The sequence below is a fragment of the Rutilus rutilus genome (assembly GCF_951802725.1).
Source record: "Rutilus rutilus genome assembly, chromosome: 9".
Lineage (NCBI taxonomy): Eukaryota > Metazoa > Chordata > Actinopteri > Cypriniformes > Leuciscidae > Rutilus > Rutilus rutilus.
In genome coordinates, this window is record NC_140223.1 from 26,359,842 (window position 1) to 26,387,824 (window position 27,983).

The 27,983-nt window shown below is 37.6% G+C and overlaps 1 protein-coding gene across 1 annotated transcript; it reads right to left on the reverse strand.

Moving 5' to 3' along the window:
* Positions 1–318: 318 nt before the first annotated feature.
* agmo (alkylglycerol monooxygenase) lies at positions 319–27,518 on the reverse strand. The gene is made up of 13 exons (XM_084418727.1): positions 27,231–27,518; positions 24,605–24,735; positions 24,111–24,262; positions 13,584–13,687; positions 13,342–13,437; positions 11,494–11,560; positions 11,205–11,270; positions 10,849–10,928; positions 9,792–9,926; positions 7,920–8,036; positions 6,411–6,493; positions 5,965–6,070; positions 319–600 (listed from the first exon to the last, which is right to left on the reverse strand). Exons 1-13 carry the CDS (start codon positions 27,351–27,353, stop codon positions 520–522), a joined length of 1,341 nt encoding a protein of 446 aa, XP_084274853.1. The 5' UTR covers positions 27,354–27,518; the 3' UTR covers positions 319–519.
* Positions 27,519–27,983: the final 465 nt, after the last annotated feature.

Here is a 27,983-nt window from a genome sequence, read left to right on the forward strand (position 1 = left end):
AAGTAGGCTACTGAATGAAATAGGGACACAATTTTAGTGGCCCTGCTAGTACCACCTGGTGGTAATTTGTAGAATTACATGCGATCACTCCACAGCTAACAACCAGCCTCCATTGGTTTATTCAGACTGTGTACTATGAAGAAAAATCAAAAGACATAAAACATGTTTTATATATGTTCAGGTAGATTCTGTATGATAAAACTGATCTAAAGTGTATAACTTTACACACAGTTCTTCAAAAAAAACTCATACATAATACAGATGTATGTATACATTTCAAATATGGTAGGCATGTAGATAAAGCTACAGTTATTATAAGTTTAATTTACTGCAAGCATTATATGTGCTTACGGTTTAAAAGTTAATTTTAAGCTGGTTAGAACCATATTGTCTTTACAATACATGTCTTTAGTGTGTTAATATCTTCATTCAAACCAAAATCGGTCTCAAATTTGTAAAAAGACGGATTCATAAAACTGTGCAATGTGTCAGGTTATTTTTTGTCAGATGGTGTCTTATCTAGTTTTGTTTCTTCATCCTGTTAGTTAGCTGGTTCACACACAGTAGACTCCAGTAGACTGCAGAGATTAAGACAAAGGCCTGCAGAAAACAAACAGATATTTCAATTAAAATTGAAAAAAGGTTCATATTAATAGGCAAACTCAAGTTTTCTGTAAACAGTTACATATTTCAAATTTAATTTAGTAAAATATTTAATATAATTATGTGTTTGAAGAGTTATACATTATTGCAATTATTGCATTATTGTAATACAATGTAATGCATTATGATTTTGTTACAATTTCACTGTGGACTCAATGTATTTAGGTTAAAATCTTATTTGCAATTGAATGTGAGAGCCCTAAAATGTCACACACCAGGAGAATACTACATTTAAAAAAAAAAGAATTAAAGCCAAAAGGTCAAGCATGTGGCCAAATAATCTCCCATGATGCATTTGGAGTTGAGGTTCACAGAAGCCACTGTGGAAACAGGCCAAAAGTGACATTCTTCCAAAAAGCTGTAACCTTAACTGCCCCTCCTTCCTTGCGTTCAAGATCATAAACTGCATCCGAGCTCTAAACAGAGTCCAAAATCATATTCTGTCTATCATAACTACCTCTCCGATGGGAAATAAATAACGATAGTTTCCTCAGGAGCAGCACAGCTGTTTCCCTCTGAGAGAGAGAGAGAGAGAGAGAGAGAGAGAGAGAGAGAGAGAGAGAGAGAGAGAGAGAGAGAGAGAGAGAGAGAGAGAGAGAGAGAGAGAGAGAGAGAGAGAGAGAGAGAGAGAGAGAGAGAGAGAGAGAGAGAGAGAGAGAGAGAGAGAGAGAGAGAGAGAGAGAGAGAGAGACAAAGGGAAAGGCATGTCTCTGTGCTTCCTGACCTCCTGCTACCTGATTCCACACATCTAATGGCACTGCCATTTTTACAATGCATGTTGTTTACCCTTATTCATAGAATTATTAAGAAAAAAAGTTATTAGGGGTTCAAGCATGAAATGCTGAAACCCTATTGTAATTGTAAGGATTCGTAAAACGCATCGTGCAGGCCAAACCGTAAGGCCTAGAGACTTGAAACCTGGCCAGATGGTAGGCCTCAATTTGGGGAGAACCTATCAGAGTATGACCCCGATTGGCCCATAGGTGGCGCTACAGCAATCAAAAACGTGAAACTGCTCATAACTCCTAGACCGCTTGTCCTAGTGTCTTACAGCACTGTGATCCCTGGCTCGAGGCGTGTATCCTCCATGTGTATGGAGGTATCTCCATGTGTATCTCCAATTTCGATTTAGGCAGGAACAATTTTCTGCTATGTCACATTTTGTCCAAAACCTACTTTTGCGAACTAGTCCCGGGTTTTTCACCCGATCGGAACCAAACCAGTCCCTTTGGGTAGCCATAACAGGATCATTTAGAAAATGGGTATGGCAAAAAACACTGAAAAGCCTGTAAATCCTAAACGAAAACTCAGAAAACTCACTAAATTGCCTTATGTGCTTAAAGGCCTCCAAAGCTTGAACCCCACTAAATGCTGCTTGCAGCTTTAATTATTATTATTATTAATGCATTTTGCTCATCTTCTGCTTCTCAGATTTTCTTGTGACCTTTAAAGCCACACTATACAGTTTCCGTTTTTCTCAAACAGCGACCCCTAGAGTCGGTGTGGAGTACTTGTATTTAACGTTACTGTCGTAAATAGCACTCACGCAGAGCCGCCTCTGCACTCTTCCGACCGCGCTTTCTTCGTTTTCTTCGTCGACTCTGCCATGATTCACGTCTGAAATGCGTGCTAGTGTCTTCCATAGTGGCTGCTTCATATGTTGCTGATGTATGTGACGTCGTGCCGTAAAGCAAGTCGTGATTCTCGCGAGATTTGTCGGAGCGCCACCTCTCAAAACCTGCATTGCTGGTTTCGCATTGCTGCATTGCTGGGCCCCCCCCTGCTTTGCTATCAGGATGATTCGCCCTACTACGAGTTCGTTTACCATCGAAATGATTTCGAAGTTGTTATATTAAGGTACAAATCTTGCATAGTGTGCCTTTAAAATCTCAAATGTGTCTCAGACTGCTTAGATTTGCTTCCGGCATTCACTTCCGGCATTCATCTCAACATAACAGTTCTCTCACTTTTTAGGAGAAATATCTTAAACAATACTACAACTTTTCTTTGGGGAATCGCATTGGACAAAGGCTCTACTAAGTATAAATGCAAGAATTATTCACTTTTGAGACATTACTTTGTTCTACACCGTCGGTCTGTACTGCCACCTGAGTCTAACCTGAGTTTAATTTTGCTGAGAAATTATCTTAAGAGCTCTTGAACACACACACACACACACACAAAATCAAGGATTTCTATACTGTATATTGTACATATTACAGAAACAAAAGTATCATAATTATGGCATAAATATTACCATAAAATTCCCTCAAAATCTATACTACATTGATTTTACTGAGAAAAAACAATGACATTTGAGGTGTCGGGCCACTTTTGACCATGAGGAGTATGAATGTGACCTTAAATGAGGAGCAACTGAGGGTTAAATGACAAAATGCCAGTTGTTTCAATCAATTTAAAAGGCTTTTTCCCTCCAATTTTCCTTCACAGGTTTATTTTAAGTGGAAAAACACAAGGATGTGTATGTTTTGATATAGTATTTCTCCTACTGCCTCTCAGTTGACCTCTTGTGTCTATCTTTCTGTCTCCCTCAGCTTGTTTCTCTCTTTCACACACATAAAAGCACTAGAGATAAGTACAAAGATATATTCTAAACAACAGCACACATTCACACTCGAGTTTAATAAGCAAAGAGCCGAGGTTTCAGGGCAGCTGCACTTTTGGGCTAAATCTCTGCTGTCACCTTTGTGATGTATGACTAGTGAGGGGGCGTTTTTAACCTGTACACTCCACATGTCAGTAATGAACACTGCTTCCAAGTTAGGAACTAAGAGAAACCTAAAATTCAATTACTGGAATAGCTACTATAAAGGAAGCATTGGCTTTCCACACACACAAAGCCATAGAAAAAAAAAAGAAAAACCCTGTTAAACAGTCCGAGTTCTCGTCCGGGGTGGCAGTGCTGACCTATTATTGAAACCCCCTACTGTTTTTGGCAGTCAAAGAAGGGCTGATTCTCTGAAATGAAGCCGAGAGACCGAAGCCTGGTTCAGTCCGGCTCCAAACGCTTTGATGCCGGGGTGAAGGGCGTCGTGGCAGCCTCGTGTGACTCTCACTGGACTTTCTGAAAATCAGTTCAATGGAATTCTGAGACAAGGTCCAAGATGGATGGGTCTCCCGAGGCTTGTAAGGAACGTTCTGTTCACCATGGCAGCTTGCTTAGCAACCTGAAGCCACAGAAAGATCTAGAATACTCTATATCAGCATTAGCCTTCTTCAATCAAGAGAGGCGATCTTCATGCTGCTACCGATTATCTCATTGTTAATACAGACGTCAAGAATAAATCGAATAAATTAGTTAATATATCATATTTCTATATCAGGAATGCCTTTAATCAAAATACCAAAATAATAGAACCGTGATATTTTCCAGTGGTTTGGATATTTAAAAAAATGAATTTACTAGGGTCAAAATGTTGGGGTCAGTATGATTTTATTTGTTTGTTTGTCGTTTTTTTTAAAGAAATTAATACTTTTAATAGATCAAAAGTGACAGTAAAGACTTTTTAATGTTACAAAAGTTCATTTATACTTCTATTCAAAGAATCCAGATTTTTTTTTTTTTTTTTTTATTAAAATAACTATTAGGCAGCATAACTATTTTCAACATTGATAATAATAATAATAATAAAAATTAGCAGCAAACCAGCATATTAGAATGATCATGTGACACTGAAGACTGGAGTAATGATAATTCAGCTTTGCATCACAGAAATAAATTACATTTTAAAATATATTCAAACGGAAAACAATTATTTTAGATTGTAATAATATTTCACAATAATACTGTTTTTACTGTATTTTTGATCATATAAATGCTGGCTTAGTGAGCATGAATGTAAATATAGATGTTATATTAACATATACTAAACATTACAATAGAAGTCAAATTGCTAGATAAATTTGCAAACAAAAACAAAAAATTGGCTATTTTAATGTAGGTTCAAGTCTGAAATATAATATTCCCACTCTCTCTCCCAACAATTTCCTGTCACTTTTCCGCTATGTCTATCACTTAAAAAGATAGAAAAAAATATTTGTTTAAATGATTTTCTTTCCCTGTACGCACTGCTGTAATCCTATCTTTTTCAAGATATCGCAAACAATACACAAACCACCAATTCACTGGTGGCAACTTAGAACTAACAGTGGAAACAACTGTTCCCAATCACCTGAAATACTTGCTAACGCTCTTCTTATCAGTGTAATGCCGGCTCAAGCTCCAGAGCTCCTCTCCTGCAGTGTGCTGGGGGCGTCAGGTGCTGTGGAAAGATAAGCTGACTGCAGCTTTTGTGTGAAGCTGATCTTGATAATATTATCTTAACCTTTCCCTTCAAAAAAGTGGGGTGGGTCTTTGCGGTGGTGTAATTTTTGTTTCACCCTTGAGAGGAGGACAAATATTAGCTTTGATGGGTGGAAAAACACGGAATGGAAAAAAAAACAGGCAAGAATGGAAGAATATCATCCCCTACCTGAAATAAACAAAAGCTGGAATGAGTGGGCAATTTTTAGGATAACTGATAACGTTTCTGAAGGATTATGATGGCATTGCTGCAAATAGACTAATGTAAAGGAAAGGACACTCTTACCCTGGTATGCGATCTATTACCGACACAGTTCACATGGACACAAAAATCCAACATGACGCTACTTTTGTGTAAAACTGTTCTGGGGGGATTTCAGCACCTGAGCTTACAGATGCACGCTCTCACAGTAAAATGAGCAATTCAGCTCTTGTGTAAATCTAATCAGTCTTCCACGGCGAGCCGCAGACATGCTTAATTGATTCCAGAAACACTGCCTTTGCATAAAGCTTGGATGGTGAGAAGAGAAGAGATGGAGGGAGGGCTGTGAAGAGAGAGGTGGCGCACTAATGAAAGGTCAGCTGAGATGCACGGCCCACGCTGCAAGTGCCAGAAACACACACACAGCAATTTTATGGTCAATTGGGCCATGCATCTGGAGTCATACATCACCGAGGCGTGCAGCAAGACACAGAGCCAGATCCGAAAAACACGCACTCGGACACACATGCATTTAGGATGAAGTTAACACATATACATAAGTCTGATACCACCACTAGTAAGAAACCATCTATTTCTATTACTTCAGCATAACAATTTGAGTAAAACGTTTGAGAAATCAGAATGCTGCAGCAGTGGATAATTTGCCCCTCTTTTATCCAGCATGTTTTGAGAATAATCCAAAGAGCATCTTGTTGAAGATGGAAATACCTAATAGAGATTGTGATAATGCCATGCATGTGTCAGTCAAACTTACCTCAGTTGGAAAAGCCAAAAGAGGCACCAGAGGTTTAATGTAACCAAACCGATGAAGCACCATTATCAAAACGCATCGCATCATTTCCAATTCAACTGCATTAGCCCTGAAAGAAAGGTACAAGAAAATGTTATTTTTTTCTACTTTTTACTGTACTGTTTAGTAATATAGCGTCCATATTTACTTTGCATATACAGTACATTAATTTTCAAAAGTCGGCCCAATAGGAAAAATCATGCTCCATCATGTCCAGTCCACAAAAAAAAAATGAAATAAGATAAAATAAAATAAAATAAAATAAATAATAATAAATAATAAATAAAAGATAATAAAATAAAATAAAATAAATAATAAATAAATAATAAATAATAAATAAAATAAATAAAAGATAATAAAATAAAACAAAATTAAATTAAATTAAATTAAATTAAATTAAATAGCCGTACCTCTGATCTATCAGGAATCCCAGACAGGTTAGAGAAAGTAATACGTAGGCAGTCATGAGAAGTACAGTAATCTCAGAATGCATCTGAGGGAACAATAATTTAGGTCAGGATTTGGAGAAATATCCTTATGTCTCACTCAATTCAGTCAAAATATAGAAAGATTTCTTCATGCAACACAGGTAAATACAAGTAGCCTAACACATTAAGGTGTCAGGACAGTTGAGTAATACCACTAGGACGCTCCAAGAACTCAAGGCCGACCATAAGGGAAGAATCATCTAAATCTGAATTGGCACACCTCTATGAATGGATTTACTCTGAAATCATAATCTGGTGATAATTTGCTGTTAATACAAGGAACAATGATAATGAGGGTTTTCTTGACCTTGCTAACCCACCTTACTCAGCAGCAGATAAGTCAAGCGGGTGACTTCATAACATATTTGATATGACACCAGCAAACAATTACTGACTTTTTCCTGTGTGACTCACTCCAGATCCCAGACCTCAGCCCTGAAGCGCTGGCTCATTTTTCAACAATTAAAAAAAAAAAAAAAAAATCTATTTTGATTAGTTAATTTTTAAAGCCTTTACATATCCAGTTTCAAAAATAACAGAGCAAGAGGGCAGAGGGGGGAAGAGGGAGGGGGCATCTTCCGAAATTTGCATTTCAGCAGAGGTCAGTGCACAGACCTTCCATAATGAACAGTTAGTCAAACATCCAGCAGGATTGATAGCCCTGCATGGATGATGCAATTGAAAGATCACATGGTCAACACTAAAAAATTATGTTTTCCTTGTTTTAAAGAGCCACTAAACAGAGCTGTAGCATCACTTGTGAATGCAAACGGACAAAGAGATATAAATACACACTTTTACAATATTTATTGCTAAGTCTGAAGGCCTCAGTTTGCAATAGGTTCCCAGGGAGCTGGAAAATTCGTCAGAGGACTTGTGTTGGTTGCTGGACCGATGACCGGCTGTTTTATTTGCTGGTGGAGCCAGAGAGGGATCCAGGAGACACTTCACCGAGAGCCACAACTAAAGGAGCACCGCAGAGGTAGGAATCACAGGAAAACAGGCCGTTTCATTTCAGTGGGGAGGCAGGGTGGGGCCACATATTCTGGCTAACCAAAACTATGCCTGGAGAACATGGACTTCCAAGGATAACGGACAAGGGCAACTGAACATCTCTGTTTTTAAACGGGGGGGGGGGGGTTGAAAAATAATAGACAAAGATTACTTCAAAGTATTCTGTCTGTACTAAGGCCTAGTAAAAGGCCTTATTATTTAAGGATTTTTAGGATAATGAGAGAGAGACTGAGGTTGATAATAGACCTTGCGAGGTAGCATTAACCACACAGCAAATTAAAAGCCTTTAAAAGATCTTGTAGATGACAATGAAAGATGGCATACAGATGATAGCTTTGATATTTCAGTCGGGCACATTTCTGGGAAAATCTGATGTCAATGGTGAAAGGGAAGAAAAACTAAAAAACAGGTACCTACCGTTTGCTCCATTAACAAGTTGTTATATACATCCAACAGAAGTATGAACTGTATGAACACATAGGCTTGCATCGAAGGGGACCATGCTGGATCGTAAGGCTTTTCCTCTCCTGTAATCTGATTAGAGAAAGACCAATAAAACCTCAAAAAAATTAAATAAATTCAAATATAATGTTTATAAACAACAATTTTCCACTTTTTTTGGCTACCACTTAGCAGAATGATAGCATTATCTGTGAGATTATTTTTTTAACTATTATTTTTATTTATTTTATTTGGTATTTTTCAGATGCTTTTTAGACTGTAGAGAGTTGTACATGGTTTCTTTCTAGCTGTTCCAAGTAAATTAGAGCCATCAATTGGTTAAAATGGTCTAGATTGTAGATCAGAGCTGGTAGGACCAAGGTCAACTTGGTTAGCGCTAGTAGACTACCTTGGACCAGGAACAAACCAACTACCATGTTCGAAAAACCAGACTGACTACCTAACTCAAATTACATCACTGTTTGGATCCCAACCTAAAATAACTCTGCTACATACATCAGTTGTATAGGCATGAATCACTGAGAATTTGATCACTGTTGATTTCCAAAGAACTCCTGAGGCTGTCTCAGCTGCAGACACGTGTGGGTTTCCCCTCACACCAGAACCCTGGTGTTCTGCTTTCCCTCAGAAATCAACACATCCGAGCCGGTCTCCCTCGCTCCTTCTCTCCTCCGCTCCACAGGAGAAACAACAGGCACACCCCGGTCTGCATCACCGAAGGCCTTTCAAGATATTTCTGTCAAATTCCTTCTCTCTCCACATGTTTAGGATCACCAGGGCCTACTTTGAGGTGGCTTTAATTGTAACATGGTGAGAACGACAGAAAGAGAGAGAGAGAGAGAGTGAGAGGCTTTCTCAGAGTGTGAAACTGCGTCTGTGAGTATGTGGCGCAGTCAGACGCGTTTCAAAGCAAACCGCCGCTCTCCTGATGAGAAGACTTTAAAACCTTGTCGCAGGCCTGCTGTTTGATCAGGCCCAAAAAAGCCCGCTTTTTAAAGACGAGTGAAAATGAGCCTATTGTGCTTCGGCTCACAAAGGCGGTTAAGATTCATTTGGCAACGGCGCACACTTGTAAAGCCTGTTTGAAACGTGAGTTTGTTTTTATGTGAGAACTCAGGGAGTCATTTGGGTGACCTCTTTTCTTTTTACAGAAACAGCAGGTAGTAAATGACAAGTAAGGCAAGGAACAAAAGAATTTCCAATTTAAAGATAAAGGTGAAATTTTAGTTTTAGTTCAAGTACTAACTCCATTGGTCGGACAAACAGATAGTCCTGTCCCTAACTCATACTATTGGTTGAGCACATTATATTTTTTTAAATAACTATTTTCTATTTTAAGATATTTTAAAATGTCATTTATTCCTGTGATTTTGAATTTCCAGTTGAATTTTCAGCATCATTACTCCAGTCTTCAGTGTCACATGATATTTCAGAAATCATTCTAATATGCTGATTTGCTGCTCAAGAAACATTTATTATCATCAACGTTGAAAACATTTGTGCTACTTAATATTTTTTGTGGAAAGTTTGAAACAATGTAAAAGTCTTTTCATGCATGATTGCTGAATAGAAGTATTAATTTAATATAAAATAAAAAAAATATAAAAACTGACCACAAACCTTTGAATGGCAGTGTATGAATTAAATACAAATTTATAAAAATATATATAATGTTTATGAGTTCTTAAATTACAGCAAGTTATTTCATTCAATTTTAAATTTCCTAGAAATGTAGGAATTTGATTAGAATTGAAAGTACATTTTCAATTAATTTCGGTCTACCATTTTATCAGAATATAGTAAGATATAGTGGAGTAAGTTTCCCACCTGGGGTATATCAGCAATGTCTCCCAGTCTTGGCTTTCCAGGAGTCCAGCCTGGCCCTTTAAGAATGACGGACAGCTTATTTGAAATTCCTTCAGCCTCCCAGAACCTCTGCCACAGGTACGGGTAATAAAGGAACTTGAGAGGGGAAAGAAAAGAAGAATGAGTGTTTAAACCATACATGGCACATGCAGCCGTTATACTAAGCAACCTCTTTAATGCTGCATTACCCAAAAACTTTTCACTCAACTATGACGTGAAATATTATCCTTTTGATTTGTATTTTAGACTTTTCATCACAATCAGGTTTTTAATTTTTTTGCACAGTTTATATTTCACCAAAAGATAAACATTTTTCTTATTCATTTTATTCATCATCATCTAGTCCTCGTGTCTAAATGCTTTTTGTCACATACATCAGACCGCTCTTACTCCGGACCGCCACAGGAGAGCAGAGAAAAAATAATCAAACACAACCTCCATTTGGTTTTGCAGAACTCTTTCACCTCTCCTGAGCCATATGTTTAAAGTGAAGTAATAATGTTATGGTTACAGCATGGCTTTTCCACTAGCCCGGTAATGTGAGCAGAAGCCGGCTCCCATTGACTCTGCTCAGATATTTACATCTCTAAAATTAGATTGGTCTGATACACTAGAGTCCATTATGTGAAACCCAATTCATCTCCAGTGTTGATATTTTCACCAGTCAAAGGTCTTGATAGAATGAGGGGGTATATTAATCTAAACATTTTGTTTATAAATGATGTAAACTTTGCTTACGTAATATGATCACTGAGCCCATGTATGTTACAATGATACCATAGTAAAGTAACTAACCCCAAAACAGACATAATGCAAAGATGAACTCAAAAACAGGATACTTTTTAAATCTTAGATTAAAGAGATCAGTATTACAAAAATATAATAATTTAAAAACATTACTGTAATATTAGTATTACTATTATTAATATTTCAATACATTTGTAAAATAAAAAGTAAAAAAATATTAAGAATTGCATTAAAATAAATAAATCTATTTTCACAGCTGTGGTGTACCAACCTCGACAGACCAGACTTCAAATGTGTTAATTGGGTGTGTGAGACCATAGACAACTTTATCACTTTCAGGAGTAAAAGTACCTATATGGAAAAGAGCAGATAATTATTGATTATTGTAAATCACAATAGTAGAGTACAATTCACAAAAAGTGACAGATCATCATTTGTGTTTTTAAGTTATAATTGACCCTACTAATTTGTACTTTGTGCCATTTTTATTCCCAAAGACAGTAGAAAGATTACATGAATGTAATGCATGGATGCATGTGCCACTAGGGCACAGATCAGGCTTGATTTCATTAATCAGACAACAACCTATTGGTCGAAATTTTGAAAGCATATACCGACAGAACTTACCAAACATCCTGTCCCATATGATAAGAATTCCTGCATAATTCTTATCTATGCAATATGGATTTCGCCCTGCGAATGCATGGTCAAATGTTAATGATTCACTATATATATAATGACTAGTCATTACAGCATCACCGTTTTTTCTCATACAAAGTATATGAAGTATTAACACAGTGTTACTTATGTCACATGACAAAATAGGCTTCGCTTTTGACCCACAGTGATAAACTAATAGCATTGCATTATGGGAACAGTGCAATGCAATTCTACTGTCAAAGTTAATAACACTTACCATGATGAACTCTATGATGGCTGGGAGTATTTAGGATCCACTCCAGCGGTCCAAGATCTTTGACCAGCTAGTGATAGAAACAGTTGCACAAGGTCACAGATAATATTCTTACAGACTTCCAAGCTCCAAAAATTATGCAAAGCACCATAAAATATGTGACTTGTGCTCTACATTCAAAGTCATATGATAGCTTTACGTGAGCAACACATAGAAATTTGAATGTTATTCAACTGGCAATCTTGACATCAGCTGATCTGGTTCACAAAAAACTATTTAATTGATTTGTTCACAAATCTGACCGATCTGGTACCCAAGTTCAACTCACTGATTCAAAGGTCCATTCACAATGGTTCACGGCTTACCGAAGGGGAAGATTAACGATTAATAAGGACTTCTCTTCACTTTTTCGGTGCTTTTGTGTCCTTTTTTATTATTATTTGAAAACCTACATGGACAAAAATGACTAGTACAATATTCAAAATGACTTATTTTGTGTTCCAGAGAAGAAATAAAGTCATACAGCTTTGGAATGATATTAGGGTAAGTACATGATGACAGAATTTTCGTTTTTGGGTGAAGGCTCACTAACAACTATTTCCTTTAATGCACAAAAGGGCAACAGCAACAGGTCACTCCTATATTCAGTATGTAAACCACAGACAAAACACCCAAAGACAAATGATCATGGGTTAGCCCATTGTCCTCCGTTGACATTTTTCATATGGACAGGCAGACAGAATCGTAATATTAGTCTTACATACAACATGTGATTAATTTTCCCTATTGAGTGCCTTGTCTTTATCTTGGCATTACATGCTGAAGAAATGTGCTCTTCAGGGATTGTGGAACCTTGACTGGTTCAGATGTTCACAAACGTACTTGGAGACATCATTAATACAGTGTTTTCTTATCTGATGAGCTCGGTCGAAACTCTGCTAACTACAGAAAGAAAAAGGTGGCCAAATTTCCAGATGGAAAGAACAATATTTATAGATTGGATGTAAAACAAACATTACATTGGATTAGAAGAAGAATAAAGAAGCCATTAAGTCTACTAACACACACTCATAAATACAAGTGTGCGTGTCTATGCGCAAGCTTTATGGCGAGTTAAATGCACAAATACACATTCAAAGCCTTATTTTACCAGGTTATAAACATCCATTTCAGCTAGATGGAGAATATATCGCAGGTGTTAGGGCTGACCATCAGGTTTTTTACTTAAGTATTTGATTCTTGACGTCTGCAAAATGGGAACAGCTCAGCATAAGTGAGCACCGTATTTCAGTGGGCCATTATTTCCATGTAATGAGAGATCTGGCAACAGCTGAATTTTATCTTAAAAGAAAAGAGCTCCCTCACGACTTAACTCGCGTTCTAATGTTGGATGAGGGCTGGGAATTCGACGCCAATAAATTACATGACATCAAAAAAAAGCCTATAAAGGGAGCATAAATTATACCCCTCAGAAAATTGGAGACGTGAAGACTGTTTTCACTAATAGAGCTCTACAAGATGGAAGTGATTCCAAATCCATTTCCCAAACGATCCCCGAATGTGAAGCCGATACTGAAGCCCATTTAAATGGCAAATGTAAAGCTTCTGTTTGGAATATTTCATAAAATCTCAAAATCTCATTACTTATGATTGAGTGTGGTTTTCATAACCACAGAACGGGCAAAACTGCAAACCTACAAAAGATTAGAGTTTTGAAAATGGCTAAACTAAGTCTACCATGCTATGAAAGTACACAGTTGAGAGCAAAGAAATGGCTTCATTTTATCTTATAATGTGCCACTAAAAGATTTTAAATGTGCTAAACCATTAGTAATGACAAATCCACAGTACCTCAGTATGAATCCAGAACTGATACAGCAGGTTAAACTGTATGTGCACTGCAAACACTGACGGAGGGACCATTAGCGCCAACGGAAGGTAAAACAGCTGATAAAACACATCAAATATTATCACTTCATAATAGGTCATTAGCTACACGGCTAGAGCTCATTAACTAATAACTGTTATGTGATCTATCATGCATAATGCCAAAATTATCATAGGTTAATTAGGGAGATGCAGGTACTTCATACCCATGAGGAAAACTGCTGAGTAACAGATTGGCGTAGAGCTGTTGACAGATTGTAGTATTCAGAACTGTGGTGAACCTGATGAGCAGCCCACAGGAAGTTTAACTCTGAAACGACAAAAAAGGAGAAAGATAGCTGAGTGACATTGTTGAAATAATGTGCAGAATCTGAATCGATGATAAGCAGCAATGAATTGGACTAATTTCTATGTTTTGGCTTTAGACGTGTTTTGAAATAGTTGATACAAGAATATCTATAGTTTGCAAACTAAAAAAAAGAGACTCTAAGAGCCATATTCAGGCCACCGATCTCTTTTTTGGCAGAAAGATTTGCCCGCATGCTTCTGAATATGCACCAGGAGTAAGAACAAGTAACCCAATCACAATGAGACTCCTTATGGAAATATTCTTTAACATTTCTTAAAATAAAAAAATTTAATAAAAAAATGTAAATGAATACAATTTAAAATGTAATGAAATAAAATAAAATAAATTGAACAAACAGCAACTGCAGGCTTCTGTGGAGTCTGGAATGGTTTCTTTTCTTTTCTTATTTGTTTTTACATTTTCTAATGAAAACGCACAGTGTTAAAAAAAAAAGAAGAAAGAAATAAAAAAGTCCACCCTCAAGTGTCCTTGATATTCTGGTCATTTGATACAGCTTGGGTTCCTCCTTCAATGAAGTCTACAGGACCGCCGTACTTAGCAGCACTAATGACATGACCAACACTGTCAAATCTCTTTAGGATTTTTCTTCCGAGATTGTCGAAGGCCTTGTGTAAGTGTGAGGTCCATCAAATCTAAGAGCTGGTGAAGTTCCCGGTGAAATGCTGTGATCCAGCTGAAAAAACACATCATGGTGAGAGCATAAGAACAAAACCTTCCTCCCCGCCAGTGGGGCTCTGCTGAGATGTTAGAATCACCAGGCCAGTGGCAAAGTGAGCAGTCAAAAGCTCTCCATTGAGAAAACAACTTCAACCAGTCCACTTAATCCAGATAACAGGACCAGGAAGAGATGCTTTGAGTGTGTATGAAAATGAAAACTGTTTTTCAAACATCAGTTGTCGCCGTGTCAGGATTCTCAAACCAACAGAAAAATGTTCCAATAGTTTATTTATAGTTGTCTCTACACTTTAAATGAAGTATTGCAAGAGCTAATACTACTTTGTTATAAATAACACTCTTTAGAGCTTTCTGCTTTGAATCAAGAGATGAAATCAGAGTTTTTTCTCAAAACACACCCGCAGAGCTCCAGTCAGTGTTTGAGAGTGTGTGAGCCCATGCTTTCACCTCCTAGGGCAGAGCAGTGTAAGATTGATGTGGGGTGTCACTGGTAGGAAGTATGTTCAGCTAGGCCTCATTGCAATCCGTGTCCTCGTGCGCAGGCCTCGGCTGGAAGCCGCATAGTTTGGCAGGCAGTATTCAGAGGGGAAGAGCTTTAATGATGAGAACCTATGCCACAGAAAAGACTTTCCCATCATGCCTGAAGACCACGGTCTGCTCAGACACAGAGATTCTGTTCTTTTCTCAAGAATACAGGGATAAACAACATCTAGTTGCACAGAAAGCAGTATGTACTATAAATGGATAAAGAAAAGCATTAGTTTGGTCTCAACACTCAAGGAGAGATATCAACTAGGGTTACTTGGGTGCTTTTGGTGCTTGCTGGGGCATCTCTCCTAATCTATATCTATTCTTTTTTATTTTTTTTACTGCGTTAGATTGTTAGTTCAACTGCTTCTATTGTTCTCCTCATTTGTAAGTCGCTTTGGATAAAAGCGTCTGCTAAATGATTTAATGTAAAATGTAAATCTGCTAATGGACACTTACTGGCCCAAGGCAAACTACTATTCTCTATGCAAATTAATATCCAAGCCAAGTCATGCCATTCTCAGAATGAATGAATGAAATTAAGACATTTATGTACATTTTTATGGAAAACTAAATCTTCACCTTAAGGTTGTTCTTAAATAGGTTCTTATCTATAAACTCTGGTATGGATGCAAAGTACAGGAACAGAAACATACAGACTCGTGTACAATTACCATTACAGTACATAACTGTGCTGTAATAGTAGATATGAGGGTGAGAGGCCTTAACACAAGCCCCATAAAATGAATGGTTAAACTAACAAGAAAAAAAACACTGATTATACCATTGTGCATTACAGTGCACACTTTAAAGTGTACTGCCGAAACATTTTGAAAGGAAAAATAAATGAAATCTCTCTACTTGTAAATATGTTAATGCATTTTTAAATGTGCTACACATGTGCACATTCAAACAACCTATTTATAAAAACTATAAGAGACCAAGAACACTTGGCAGTCAAGTTCTTTTCATCACATGCATTAAATATTGAGTTTTCCCTTTTCATCTAACATGTGAATACCTCCTCAGCTCTAGTGTCGAGGCCCCACATGATGCCACGGGCCTCACTGAGCCTCAGCGTGGAGAGAGACTGCATGCCATGTCACTCAGGTTATCAGTGAACTGTGAACGTCTGGGCAGAGAGGACAAGCTGTCAGCGAACAAAAGATGCCAACACAAACAGTCACAAACCCATGTCTGTCACCACAATACTTCACAATGTCTTTGCTGACAGTCAAAACTGCTGCTGGAGACATTTGTAAAAAAGAGTGGTATATTTTGAATTACACTGCACATGAATAATCATGGCTGGTATTCGGATAAACTGCGCAAATGCAGGAGCGATTTTGCTCTTATAAAATGGTTTAATTAAACAATATGTTAATATAGAGTAATCTTACTGTACATTTTAGGTACAATATTGTCATTTGTTCGTGAATCACACAGCTGTGCTGAATGTTTTCGATTCACTAAAAGTATAGGTTTAAAATAATTAATTTGTTCTTGAATCAGACTACACTCGTTGTGCTATGATATTGCTTTCTGCCTGTAGGGACAACGCAATAGAAGTTATTTTTTTACTTTGCTATAATATTGCAATACACTTCATTTTTTATTCATTCTTTATAGACTGCAGGATTAAACAGGTCACATGCGATTGGGCATTGTGATGCAACGCGCTACAATGGATGCTTCAATACAGCATCATCATACATACATGCTTAATCATGACACCAAGCAACACAGATAAAAGTATTCCTAACATTTTGGACCTTTTATTGAAGGTAGCCTACCTTTACCTGTTGAGAAACGCCTTTACACACACCCTTAAAGGAGAACTCCGGTCAATTTTAACATTGAGCTCATTTTTTTGTACATTTGGAGTGCTGTCAGTACAGAGAACAACGACAAAAATCGGTGTTGCCTACACCGAATTATCCTCTTTTTAAAATTTGCACCCTGTTGACTTCAATGGGGCAAGTTTTAAACCTGCTTTTAGGCTCTTAACATCCTTGATGTGTCATTACAAGTGCACAGATCATGTGAGTGATTCCTTCGGAGTGAACGCGGGTGAATCTGACTGCAGTAGATGTGAAAGATATTAATAAAAATGATGTTTATTCAGCCAGCGCACATAGGGTAATCACACAGCGTGATCATAGGTACTAAACCTATGCGCGTGAACTCGACAATCGACTACTGTGGACTTCGACCGAAAACAGGATGTAAATACAGGTATGTGCGCTGGCTGAATAAACATCATTTTTATTAATATCTTTCACATCTACTGCAGTCAGATTCACCCGCGTTCACTCCGAAGGAATCACTCACATGACCTGTGCACTTGTAATGACACATCAAGGATGTTAAGAGGCTAAAAGCAGGTTTAAACATTGCCCCATTGAAGTCAACAGGGTGCAAATTTTAAAAAGAGGATAACTCGGTGTAGGCAACACCGATTTTTGTCGTTGTTCTCTGTACTGACAGCACTCCAAATGTACAAAAAAATGAGCTCAATGTTAAAATTGACCGGAGTTCTCCTTTAAGAACTGTATTTGGGATGTTTGAGTTGGGGGAGGCCTAACGCGAGAAGGCACGTTTGCACAGTTGCTTTATTTTTGTAATTCCGCTAAGTGTCACTAGTGTCGCAGAAGCTACATGCTTTACCTTTAAAGGGTAACTCTCGCCAAAATGCAACCTAGGGTCTTTTTGTTAATCTACCCGAGGCAAACTTTTGTTTAAAAGCATAATTAGGATGGAAACGCCACTTTTAAATTTGACCATATTTTCGTTTTCGGTCAAATTGCCTTTTGAATGGGAGTGCTCGGGGCACTTCTATGATAGCATAAAAAAAGAAAGAAAGAAAAACGCTATTTTTAAAACACAAAGAAGGCTCGACACAAGATGAAACTTTGCTCGAAGTATCACCAGAGGCTCTACACATGAACTCGAGCATTGAGAACATTGTTTGTGTACACAGAGTTTACTAAAAGAAAGATTTTGAACAACTCACTGTAGCTGTGTCCGCCAGCATTTTGACAGTCAAAAATAGTCGATCTCCGAACTCTGTGTACACAAACAATGTTCTCAATGCTCGAGTTCATGTGTAGAGCCTCTGATGATACTTCGAGCAAAGTTTCATGTTGTGTCGAGCCTTCTTAGTGTTTTAAAAATAGCTATTTTTGATGCTATCATAGAAGTGCCCAAAGCACTCCCATTCAAAAGGCAATTTGACCGAAATGAAAATACGGTCAAACTTAAAAGTGGCGTTTCCCTTCTAATTATGCTTTTAAACGAAAGTTTGCCTTGGGTAGATTAACAAAAAGACCCTAGGTTGCATTTTGGCGAGAGTTACCCTTTAAGAATAACAGTCAAAATCAAGTTCAAAAAGGGTTCCCACACCTTGGTTAATTTCAAATTCAAGGACCTTTCAAGGACTTTCCAGGTCCAATACCCTCAAATTCAAGGACTTAATGTGGGGACACATTCAAGTGAGAGCACGGTTACATCGTTTCAGCCTATTTTTGCAATGTTTCACGGTGTGTCCGTTGAGGTACCATCATAGTAGTTTTGTGCGCACGTGAACGTCATGGCAATGTACAACACAAAGTACCTCACACGGGAAACACTTAACGCATAAATGTGCGTAACTAACGTAAATCAAGCAAGCTAGTATGCATAGGCCACGAAGTGTTGGTAAAATTACACATTTAGCAGACCGGAGGGATAAATATGGATTTTTTTCCAGGGAACTTCTTGCACAAAATAAATTTAAGCTCTTTCAAGGACCTGTATCTATGTATGTTTATTTTCAAAACCTTTCCAGGGTCTTGATTTTTATCTGTATTTTTCAGATTGACAAACTTTCAAGGATTTCAAGGACCCGTGGGAACTCTGCAATTCATTGGAAAATCTGTATTTTTTCCTAGTCCTACTTCACTCATGGCATATGTTGGAGGTAGACTCCTATCCTGAAGGACAAAATCTTTGACACAGCAAGAGACATCCCACAGACTGGCTTGGTTTGGCTTCATCCAAAACCTACATATGCACACACTTGCCTACAAACACAAGTGGCTGATTTGCTGTACATTGTTGATATTATTGCAGTGTCCCAGGGGTGCTGGTTTTCAGCCCTGGCTGGCTCCACATCCTGGCCGGTTCGATTCTTTTGTACGCCCTCCAACCTGCACGGCCGGGGACTTCCAGAGGCAAGAGAAGATTTATGGAGCCCCCGTGGCCTGGGGTTAAACCCCGCCGCCTTCCACCAAGAGGATTCCTTTTGAAAACAATAACATCCAGTCCCGGCCTCCTTTGGGACGGCACTGACGTGATCTGTTTGTCTTGACAACTGCCGGCGTCTGCGTAAACGCTAAACGTGTGCCACTAATGTATCCCTAACATGATATTGGGAGGCTGCATATGTAAACATATGTGCTACTGCAACATTTTGCTACTGGAGAATGCTAACTTTTTTTCTTTTCATAACTTTTCTGATTCCAGTTACAAATGAAAAAATTAGCAAATAAAGTCAAACCTTCCAAACATCCTTCCTTTGTGCATCTTTACAAGGTTACATCAGTCGTAATATTTACTCATTTTGCCCAAAGCACTTCCAACGATGACAGCCACAAAATACCATTTCTAATATGATCAAAGCTTACTTTTGGAAAACCCAGTGGCTCAAGTGCAATAAACACCTTTCCCACTGAAAAACATTGAACGGTGTGAGGTGATAAAGAATGTAACATTACGTAATGCCTTCCATAACTTGTTTATAGTTTCTATCCAGCTTTATGACCCTCTGTATAAACCTACAGCATCTAACCTCAACCTCAAAATAAAGTAAAAAGGCATGAATATGACACTTCTGCTAGACTGCACACCAGATAAAAACGCGTCTTAGAAACCCACACAATATCCTCCTTGGACAAACCAAATGTTTTTCCAAACTATCATTATTCAAATGTCTTTATGTGACTCTAGTGAATGAAAAGGAGAGGGAATTAGGGAATTGAAATGCATGTTGCTTTACAAAATTTGGGCTTACAAGTAAGACTCCAGATCCAAAGACCTGCAGGACTTGTAATTAATCTAAAGACGTCATGCTACACATCTACTGTAGGAAACACAGAATGCAACCTTAGGCCAAACTAATCACCAAAACTAAGGTTATTTAAGCGAGTCTGCCATTAAAAGCAATCCAACCTGACAGCATTACTGTAGGAAAATCAATCTTCTCAAAATTGAGGATGCAATGAAATATTTACAAAAAAAAAAAAAAGAACTTTCAATCTGAAAAATAGACAACAGGGTCCACTAGAAACCAATTGTAAAAATGTTCTGATTTGAACTAATTTAATAATGTGAAAAGTTAACTTTACATGAATTTCAGAATGTCATATTTGGTTTGTCCCTTTTGCACAAACACATTTTGATGATTGTGTTCCTGATGATTGTGTTCATCATGATATTTAAGAAGGATACAAAGTGTATCTTGTGCTTTAAATGGAAGTATTTTGCTTGATTAGTGACCCAAGAAAAAGTGCAGAATCTTATTCATAGCTCTCATTAATTTGACCTCACAGCATTTCTTTGTTTTAGGTTTTTCACAATCCAAAAATGTTATTTCCATGTTTAAACTACAGTAGATAGTAGTTGAAAGTAGTAAAACCCAAATGTGGTCTCAGACTTCTGGAGCCCACCGTACATCTGTCATTGCTCATGACTCATGAAACTGAGAAATGAAAGACTAACTTGATGGAGCCCTAATGCAGCAGCAGCCACCATGGCCTTCATGTCAAAAGCCCATTGGGCTGCTTCAGAGTTCCTGAATGGAGGGTTAAGCTGAGGTTTTGGTGGAGCTCGTTGGAAATAGTAGCATGTGGGGACCTGAATCACAGTTGGTATGAGAGCGGCAGAGCAAACAGAGCTACTACTGCTGTCAACGAGCCGGCCACATTAAATCTCTCTCCTACTGACGCCAATGAGTGTGGTGCCTATGATTATGTTGTTTACTGATGGTAAAACACACACTAGTAAAACACACTGGGTAAATGGTGTAAATACAACTCTGAGTTCTATATGAAATATCAACGATCCAATTTTGTGATAATTTTGTTTTAAAACAAAAGCACATGTAGACAGTGCAAACGACCGCATTACCTATATTGCACATTGGGGACCGCAGCTATTTTTATACACTTCTCTGTCTACAGATTTTTAAAAAATCTTGATGCGTAAAAGGATCTAGAAGACCATTAACCTAGTCCGGGCTAAACCATAAACCTCGTCTGGCCTACGTTGCCAAAACCGACCGTGCGGTCGGAAAGCCCGCTACAGTGGAGTGGGGCATCGCTATAGAGGAAGACATGGAAAGGCCAAACACCACTAAGAGTCGCAATAAAGGTTTTCAGGCAACTGGAAAATAAGGCAACATGTGGAAAAAATGTGACAGAGCATGACAGAAGAGAGCAGAATGGACGCATGCAAATAGCTCACGCAGAAGCAGACGCAGACGCCTGGACAACATCAAAAGCCACCAAGGCCAAACGCAGCCTTTGATTCATGAGGACATGAATTTCTAACTATATTAAATGGCTACTTCAGACAAGGAAAAACAACTACTTTACAAATCGGTCTTAAATTTAAGCTTGAATTTAGTTTTAAATGTCATTCAGGGCAGTTTGCATATAAATTATGCAAAAATTGGGTTGCTACTGTACAATACGAATTTTAAATGCTACAGATATTAAATTACAGCATTTTTAACAGATCTTAGCATGCAAGTATCAAAAAAGGACCTGTGAAGGAAAAAATGAAATTCATAAAAAAGATCAAATAATGTTTCCCATTTTACAATGGCAATAATTAGGGTCAGTATAGCTTTATAACGGTCATATTTCTGCTGTTATGCCCATAAAATAGAATAAAGATTTACAGCTTACAAGTCCCAAAAGAATAGAGCTTTAGATAAAAGCTTTTGTGCGCCAACTGAACCAAAATTGAGTATGAAAAATATTCGGAGATCATTAGCTAAACCTTAAGACCAGCTGTTAACCTCTCAAGTTAGTGGTCAGAAGTGAAATCTGAAATAACAAAGGTGGACATGTGGTTTAGTCCGAGAGCTGCTGCTCACAGGTTTCTGGTCATTGAAAATAATCTGGTCATTGAAAATAATCAATCACATATTTTACACTCAATGGACATAAAAAAAAAAATTATCTATATAGTTGCATTTAAGTTTAATGTGATAATTACAACTTTTATCTTACTGATAACACCAATAGAATATAATTAAATATTATTAAAATTATATGACATGACAACCTTATTATTTTGAACAAGAAACGTTCTATTGAGTTGCCCTCACTCAACAAAAATAAATATGACCAGAGTAGTCAAATTAATCAGCAAATGACTCTTTTGAGTCAGTTTTTTATAATGAAACGGTCAAAAGACTCCCTGGAAACGGAATCCCTTACGATTCCCATTGTTACTGCGATCACTTTTCCGATTCTTCTCTCAGTAATATTCTCTGGTTGCAAAGGTATAACAGCTAAACTAACTACGATCCTTAAAAGAAAGGCCATTATGTCTGGGTCTTTTATGAATTATAACCATACCATATCCAAAAGAAGTCATCTTGGACAGCAATGGAATAGAAAACTAGACAAATAATTTCCTTTGACTTCAAAAAAGAACAAATTGGGCACAGGAGACCTCTGACATAAATGACATTTCCGACTCAGAGCAAGAACTTGGGACAATGGAAAACATAACATGACAGCCACAAGCACCTCATCACTTTATTTAGGGGTCCAAGTGAAGTCTGGAGAGATGTAATTAAACAAAAAAAACATCCTGCCATCGTATCAACATTAAATCCCAAATGGATGGAATTGGTGTAGCATATGGTGAGCGTACTTCAGAAGCGAGGGGCAGTGGCCTGCTTTTACCTCTTTTATTCGGAAGAAACTGAAGTCAATGCACTGGCCTCTGCTCTGACACAGTGGATGTTTACTTGTGGAATAGAACAGGACATGGGGCAAATTATTGAGCAATGTGCATTTGAGGAAAAAAACAAAACAGCCTGTAACATTGTATTTTGGTAAACCAAAAGTAGGATTAGGATTTCATATTCTCCAGCATACCGGAGAGCTACTTCTAGAGCAAGATCAAACATCTCAAACTGTTGAGAAGCAGATTTACAATCTACAGTATGGTAACAAAAGTATATTTACTGGCAATGCTATTCTGTGACGGCTGCTATTGAAGAAAGAAGAAAAACACCACAGCACTCAAAGATTACAGCTGTGACAACGTTATCCTCTGTTTGGACACACATCTCACGGCTCTCTGCCTGAGCTCTCATGCTATGCAAGCATAAGTGTCTTTTGCAATCGCCTACTTCTTGACAGATTGATATTTCATATGCAAGGCCAGAAAAAAGGCATTTAATCTAAGATGCATTTTCCACATCTGGACAGAAGACAGATTATACTGTATATAAATGTGTTTACTGAAATATGGAAAATAAAACTCCGTAGAGTCTGAGGTAAATCAAAAACAGTTGCTTTTCCAAGTTATGAACTTGCAAATGTAGCAAGACATACGATCCTTGAAGACACCGGGGTCAAAACAACATTATCATGGAACTACACCGGCCATTGTGCCAAGAACATAAAACTAACATCCATAAATGACTTCAGAAACAAATAATGCTTCCTACAGTACTTTAGTTTAAACATGTTCAAAAGCTAGTTTCGTCGCAATGAAAAACTCAGTTAATGTTTTTAATTCCGGCAGGATTATCAGTGAATCATGACCTAAATTTCAGTTTTTCACAAAAACTTACCGTACGACTTCAGAAGTCGTATGGACCACTTTTATGGCACTCGTTGTTTTTTCTCATTATATCACTATAAACTGAATGAAAGGATTTTGAAAATGATGGCTCCTATTCCAGTTGGAACTGAAATGTGTAAAAATGCTATTAGTACTAGATTAAATAATTAAATCATATTAAAATTCACAAGATGAGAGCAGCACACCCTGTACATTTTGGAATGTTATGACCTTCCGTTTTTACATTCAGCGAACTCCTTTAAAGCAGATGGATGGATATAATAGCAGTGCATTTGGCAGGATATCCACATACCATGGACGAATCGATGGAACCAGTAGTATCCCATGTCCACACCAAGAAACGCAAGCCACCACGTCCAAGCTGAATCCCAGGGAAGCTCCAATAAACGGAAGTTGTTCCAGACATAAATATAAGCCGACACCTCCAAACTTCTCACCATGAGCCTTGAGAAAGACACACAGAGAGCTGAATTAAGTCATATTAGCAGAGCTCACCAGCAGATAAACATGTCATGGAGTCTATTACTGCCTTCTTATACTGTCTATGATTACTGCACGAGAGAAACATGATGCTAACTAACTAGCATTAGTTTTGTTCTCAATTTCATTCAGTGCTCAAAACAGTGCACAATCTCGTTGTAAGGTCAAGTGATATCTGATAAACAGTATGAATGTCAACAAAATTGAGTTTTGAAATCCAAGACATGTCAATAATTTCCTGTGATTCATAACTACAGCCATTTCTGAGAGGTAAATCTGACACTTGGGAAGTTGTTGTCAACTCACTGAGGCAGACGAGACATCATCCCTGCGGACAAAGACGTGATGAAATCGTTGATCTTGATGCGAGGGCCATCTGTCTTTAACCATCCCAACACAATCTCCAATATTATCAAACCAATGAAATATGGTGTGGCCTACAACACACAAAAATCCAGCAGTGAATAAACACCAGCATAACAATGATTATAATTATATACTGTTGACTCTAGTACATTTCATGGAAACGTTTAAGTGCTCCATCTTAACATAAAAGAATAAGTCGCCTTTTGTAAGTGTTGCACATGACTTTTTGTAACAGCCAGAAAAAAATGCATGATAAACTAAGCATTAAAATTCAACACACTAGACCTCTGTCAGTAAATAAATAAAGTATGTGCAATGATTCTGTAGCAAAGTCATGGGATAAAAGAAAATAATATGTATTATATATATATGTGTGTATGTGTGTGTGTGTGTGTGTGTGTGTGTGTGTGTGTGTGTGTGTGTGTGTGTGTGTGTGTGTGTGTGTGTGTGTGTGTGTGTGTGTGTGTGTGTGTGTGTGTGTGTGTGTGTGTGTGTGTGTGTAAAGTGTGCTGGATTGGAGTGTAAGGAATTGTAAGGACGGGCTCTCTAAACAATCATGTCCATCTTGTGAACACCAGACACATTATTCAAAATTATAATTTGCCAGCAAGGTTTAACTTTAAATATTTGGTTCTGAGGTTCAGGATTTCTTGAACTTGGATTACCCATCAAAACCTAGGGCAAATCACAAAAGACTAATTAAAAACTTAACAGATGTGGTGCTGGCAGAACTCTGGGTCACTCTTCACAGTGTGAAACCCTAGACTCACTTTCTCACATGAAAACACACGCACACTGAACTGAGTGTGTGTGTGTGTGTAGGGGGGCTTAACCGCATAGAGTAGATCTACAGGTGCAACTCGACGTGTGTGTGTACATGTGAACTGAGGCAGGATAGAACACTAGGGAACCCCTATCACACGCAAACCTGGACACATCTGGCTGCCGACTGCAGCGAATCTTGAGCTGCTAGTGCAATGAATAAGAAGCTTCCAAAAACTACAAACCTATTATGAAATCTATATGAAATTCAACTTACATGTAATTCGATATTTAACTTCAATGAGGTGCTTTATTTGCAACAAAACTAGAAAGAACAAGTGCACTTCAATTTTGAAAATTTGAAAAACGGTTATTAGCATGTTTTTAACTATACAGTACATAATAAAAACTAAATGAAAACAACTATTTAGCCCTGCAGTAACATTTTTTAAGCTTGCAAAAATTGTTAATAGTTGTATATAAAGCTGTGATTGTGGACTCAGATCTCACCAGGGGAAAAAATAACATTTGTGAAGCAGATGGTAGTATTTTAGGTTTTTTTCTTCAGCTTTCTTGGTCATATTCTGGACTTTAAACAAAACTGTTTTCAAATCACAAAACTGTTTTTAAGGAATGCACTGTCAACTAAACTGCCTTTATACACATTTCTAATACAACATTTTTAATGAGATTTTATCGTTTCAACTACACATTTATTGTCTAACAATGGGACTGCAATGACAGTTTTCAATCAAACTGATTGGAGAAAATATCTAAAATCTTAAAAGCACAAATCCGTGTATTGACCGAGACAAGAAAACAGAATTTCTATTCTCTCACCCACACACATCAAGAGACAGAAACTTCAAATAAAGTTCTGCAGGAATGGCGAGCGAGGCAATTTAACAAGTGTGTGTTTGTGACAGAATTACAACAATTAGGATTCCTGCAGTGTGGTTAATTGCAATTTCTCTATTCATGTGTTTATGGAGGCCTGTAAAAATGTGAGTGTTTTACCTCAAATAACAAACATGTGTTGATTTGAGTACAGCCAAACCAAAAAACACACACATGGGTCTGTTAAAATGTGAGAAGCGAGCACCCTGCTGCAGGGCTTAAAAACCCGAACAGGTGGCAGACTTATTTTCCAATTGTTGCAGGCATGATGCTCACTGTTTTTGCAAATTGATGAAAATCAAGAAACCACACAATGTGGAATTAAGGCATCATTTAAATCCTTAGAATTAGACTAGTTGTAAGAAAACATGGGTGAAGTCTCCATTAAAGTCAAACAGAGCATCATGTCAGAGTGTCTGAAAGTGTTTGGTAAAGCATTATTATCAATACTGAAGAAACCATTAAGCTACAGATTTTTTGTACACTAATATACTGACCATATGAATTGGCAGTTTGGCAATTGGCAGAGTAAGTAGCATAATATTAAAAATCCCCCAACACTCCAAAAGGTTACAAAAGGTGAAAGGCAATCTTTACAATCATCGTTGTTTTGTCCTTATTTAATACAGCTTATCACATACAGAACTGTACTTCTCACTGTATGATGCTTGCTACTGTGTTTTTGTCCAAGGCACTCTTGCACGATAGCCTACTTGTGCATTTAACACAACTTTTAACACGAATTAAGTTGTAAAACGTGGTAAAACAGAATACTTTTTTTAAAACCACATGTATTTAAGCTCTGTTGTGCAAGCTCTGTCGAACTCTCTCCATGCATGAGTGTGTGTTGTTGTTATTAGGCATAGAGTATTTGTTTTCACAATTTAAATAATGACGTCAGACTTACCTGATTAACATATTTCGGCACCTCTTGTACAGTGGCGAATGATGATTCATTAGGAGTCATTAGACTGAACAGCATACGAACTCCCTGAGAAACAGTCACATTGTTTACTCCCCCTTGCTCCATTGTGTTTGTAAGTGGAAAAAAGGAAACTACAGTAGCCTATAAATCAGTGACTCCTCTCACTGCCGGATTAACCACAGATGTTGTCTGTTGAACGTGTATTTAAACACCTACAGGCGTCTGGACCTTTGAACTTCACGGAAGCGCAGTTATGAAAAGAGATTATGTAATCACATGACACAAACAAGGAAGCAATTGTACTTATGCTGCCTTCACGTGCTATCGGAATTATCGTAGCCTACTAGTTTTCTAGTTATAAAATTGGACGTGAACGCCCTCTTAAGTCAAAATTTGAATGGGATGAGCTCGTACCACGAATTCAGAAGTGGTGGTACGAAATCTCCGATAGCACGTGAAAGCAGCATATTCCCAGCAGACACTTTCATATCAATTTGACGTCAAATATTAGTCAAGGCTTTATCAAGATGCTGTATAACATCATTTTAAGTTTGGACAGCAATTTATTCCAGTGTTAATTGGGTAAAAATAGGAAATTAATCCCCCACTGAAATTGATTATGTATCAGGCCAATATGTTTGACGTTCAATTTACATCAAATCAATGTCATGTTTTAGATATCAAATTGACATCACATTGACATCAATAGTTTAACTAGGATTTATATAAATTTAT

What these genes read in the sequence shown, in the direction of transcription:
- agmo (XM_084418727.1), bottom strand. Translation starts at nt 27,353, where the DNA reads ATGGAGCAAGGGGGAGTAAACAATGTGACTGTTTCTCAGGGAGTTCGT. An exon ending in ATGATGTCTCGTCTGCCTCA is followed by an intron (nt 24,263 to 24,604) that starts GTGAGTTGACAA and finishes GTCTTTCTCAAG; the next exon opens with GCTCATGGTGAGAAGTTTGG. An exon ending in TTTTGGCTTTTCCAACTGAG is followed by an intron (nt 601 to 5,964) that starts GTAAGTTTGACT and finishes TGTTTTCTGCAG; the next exon opens with GCCTTTGTCTTAATCTCTGC.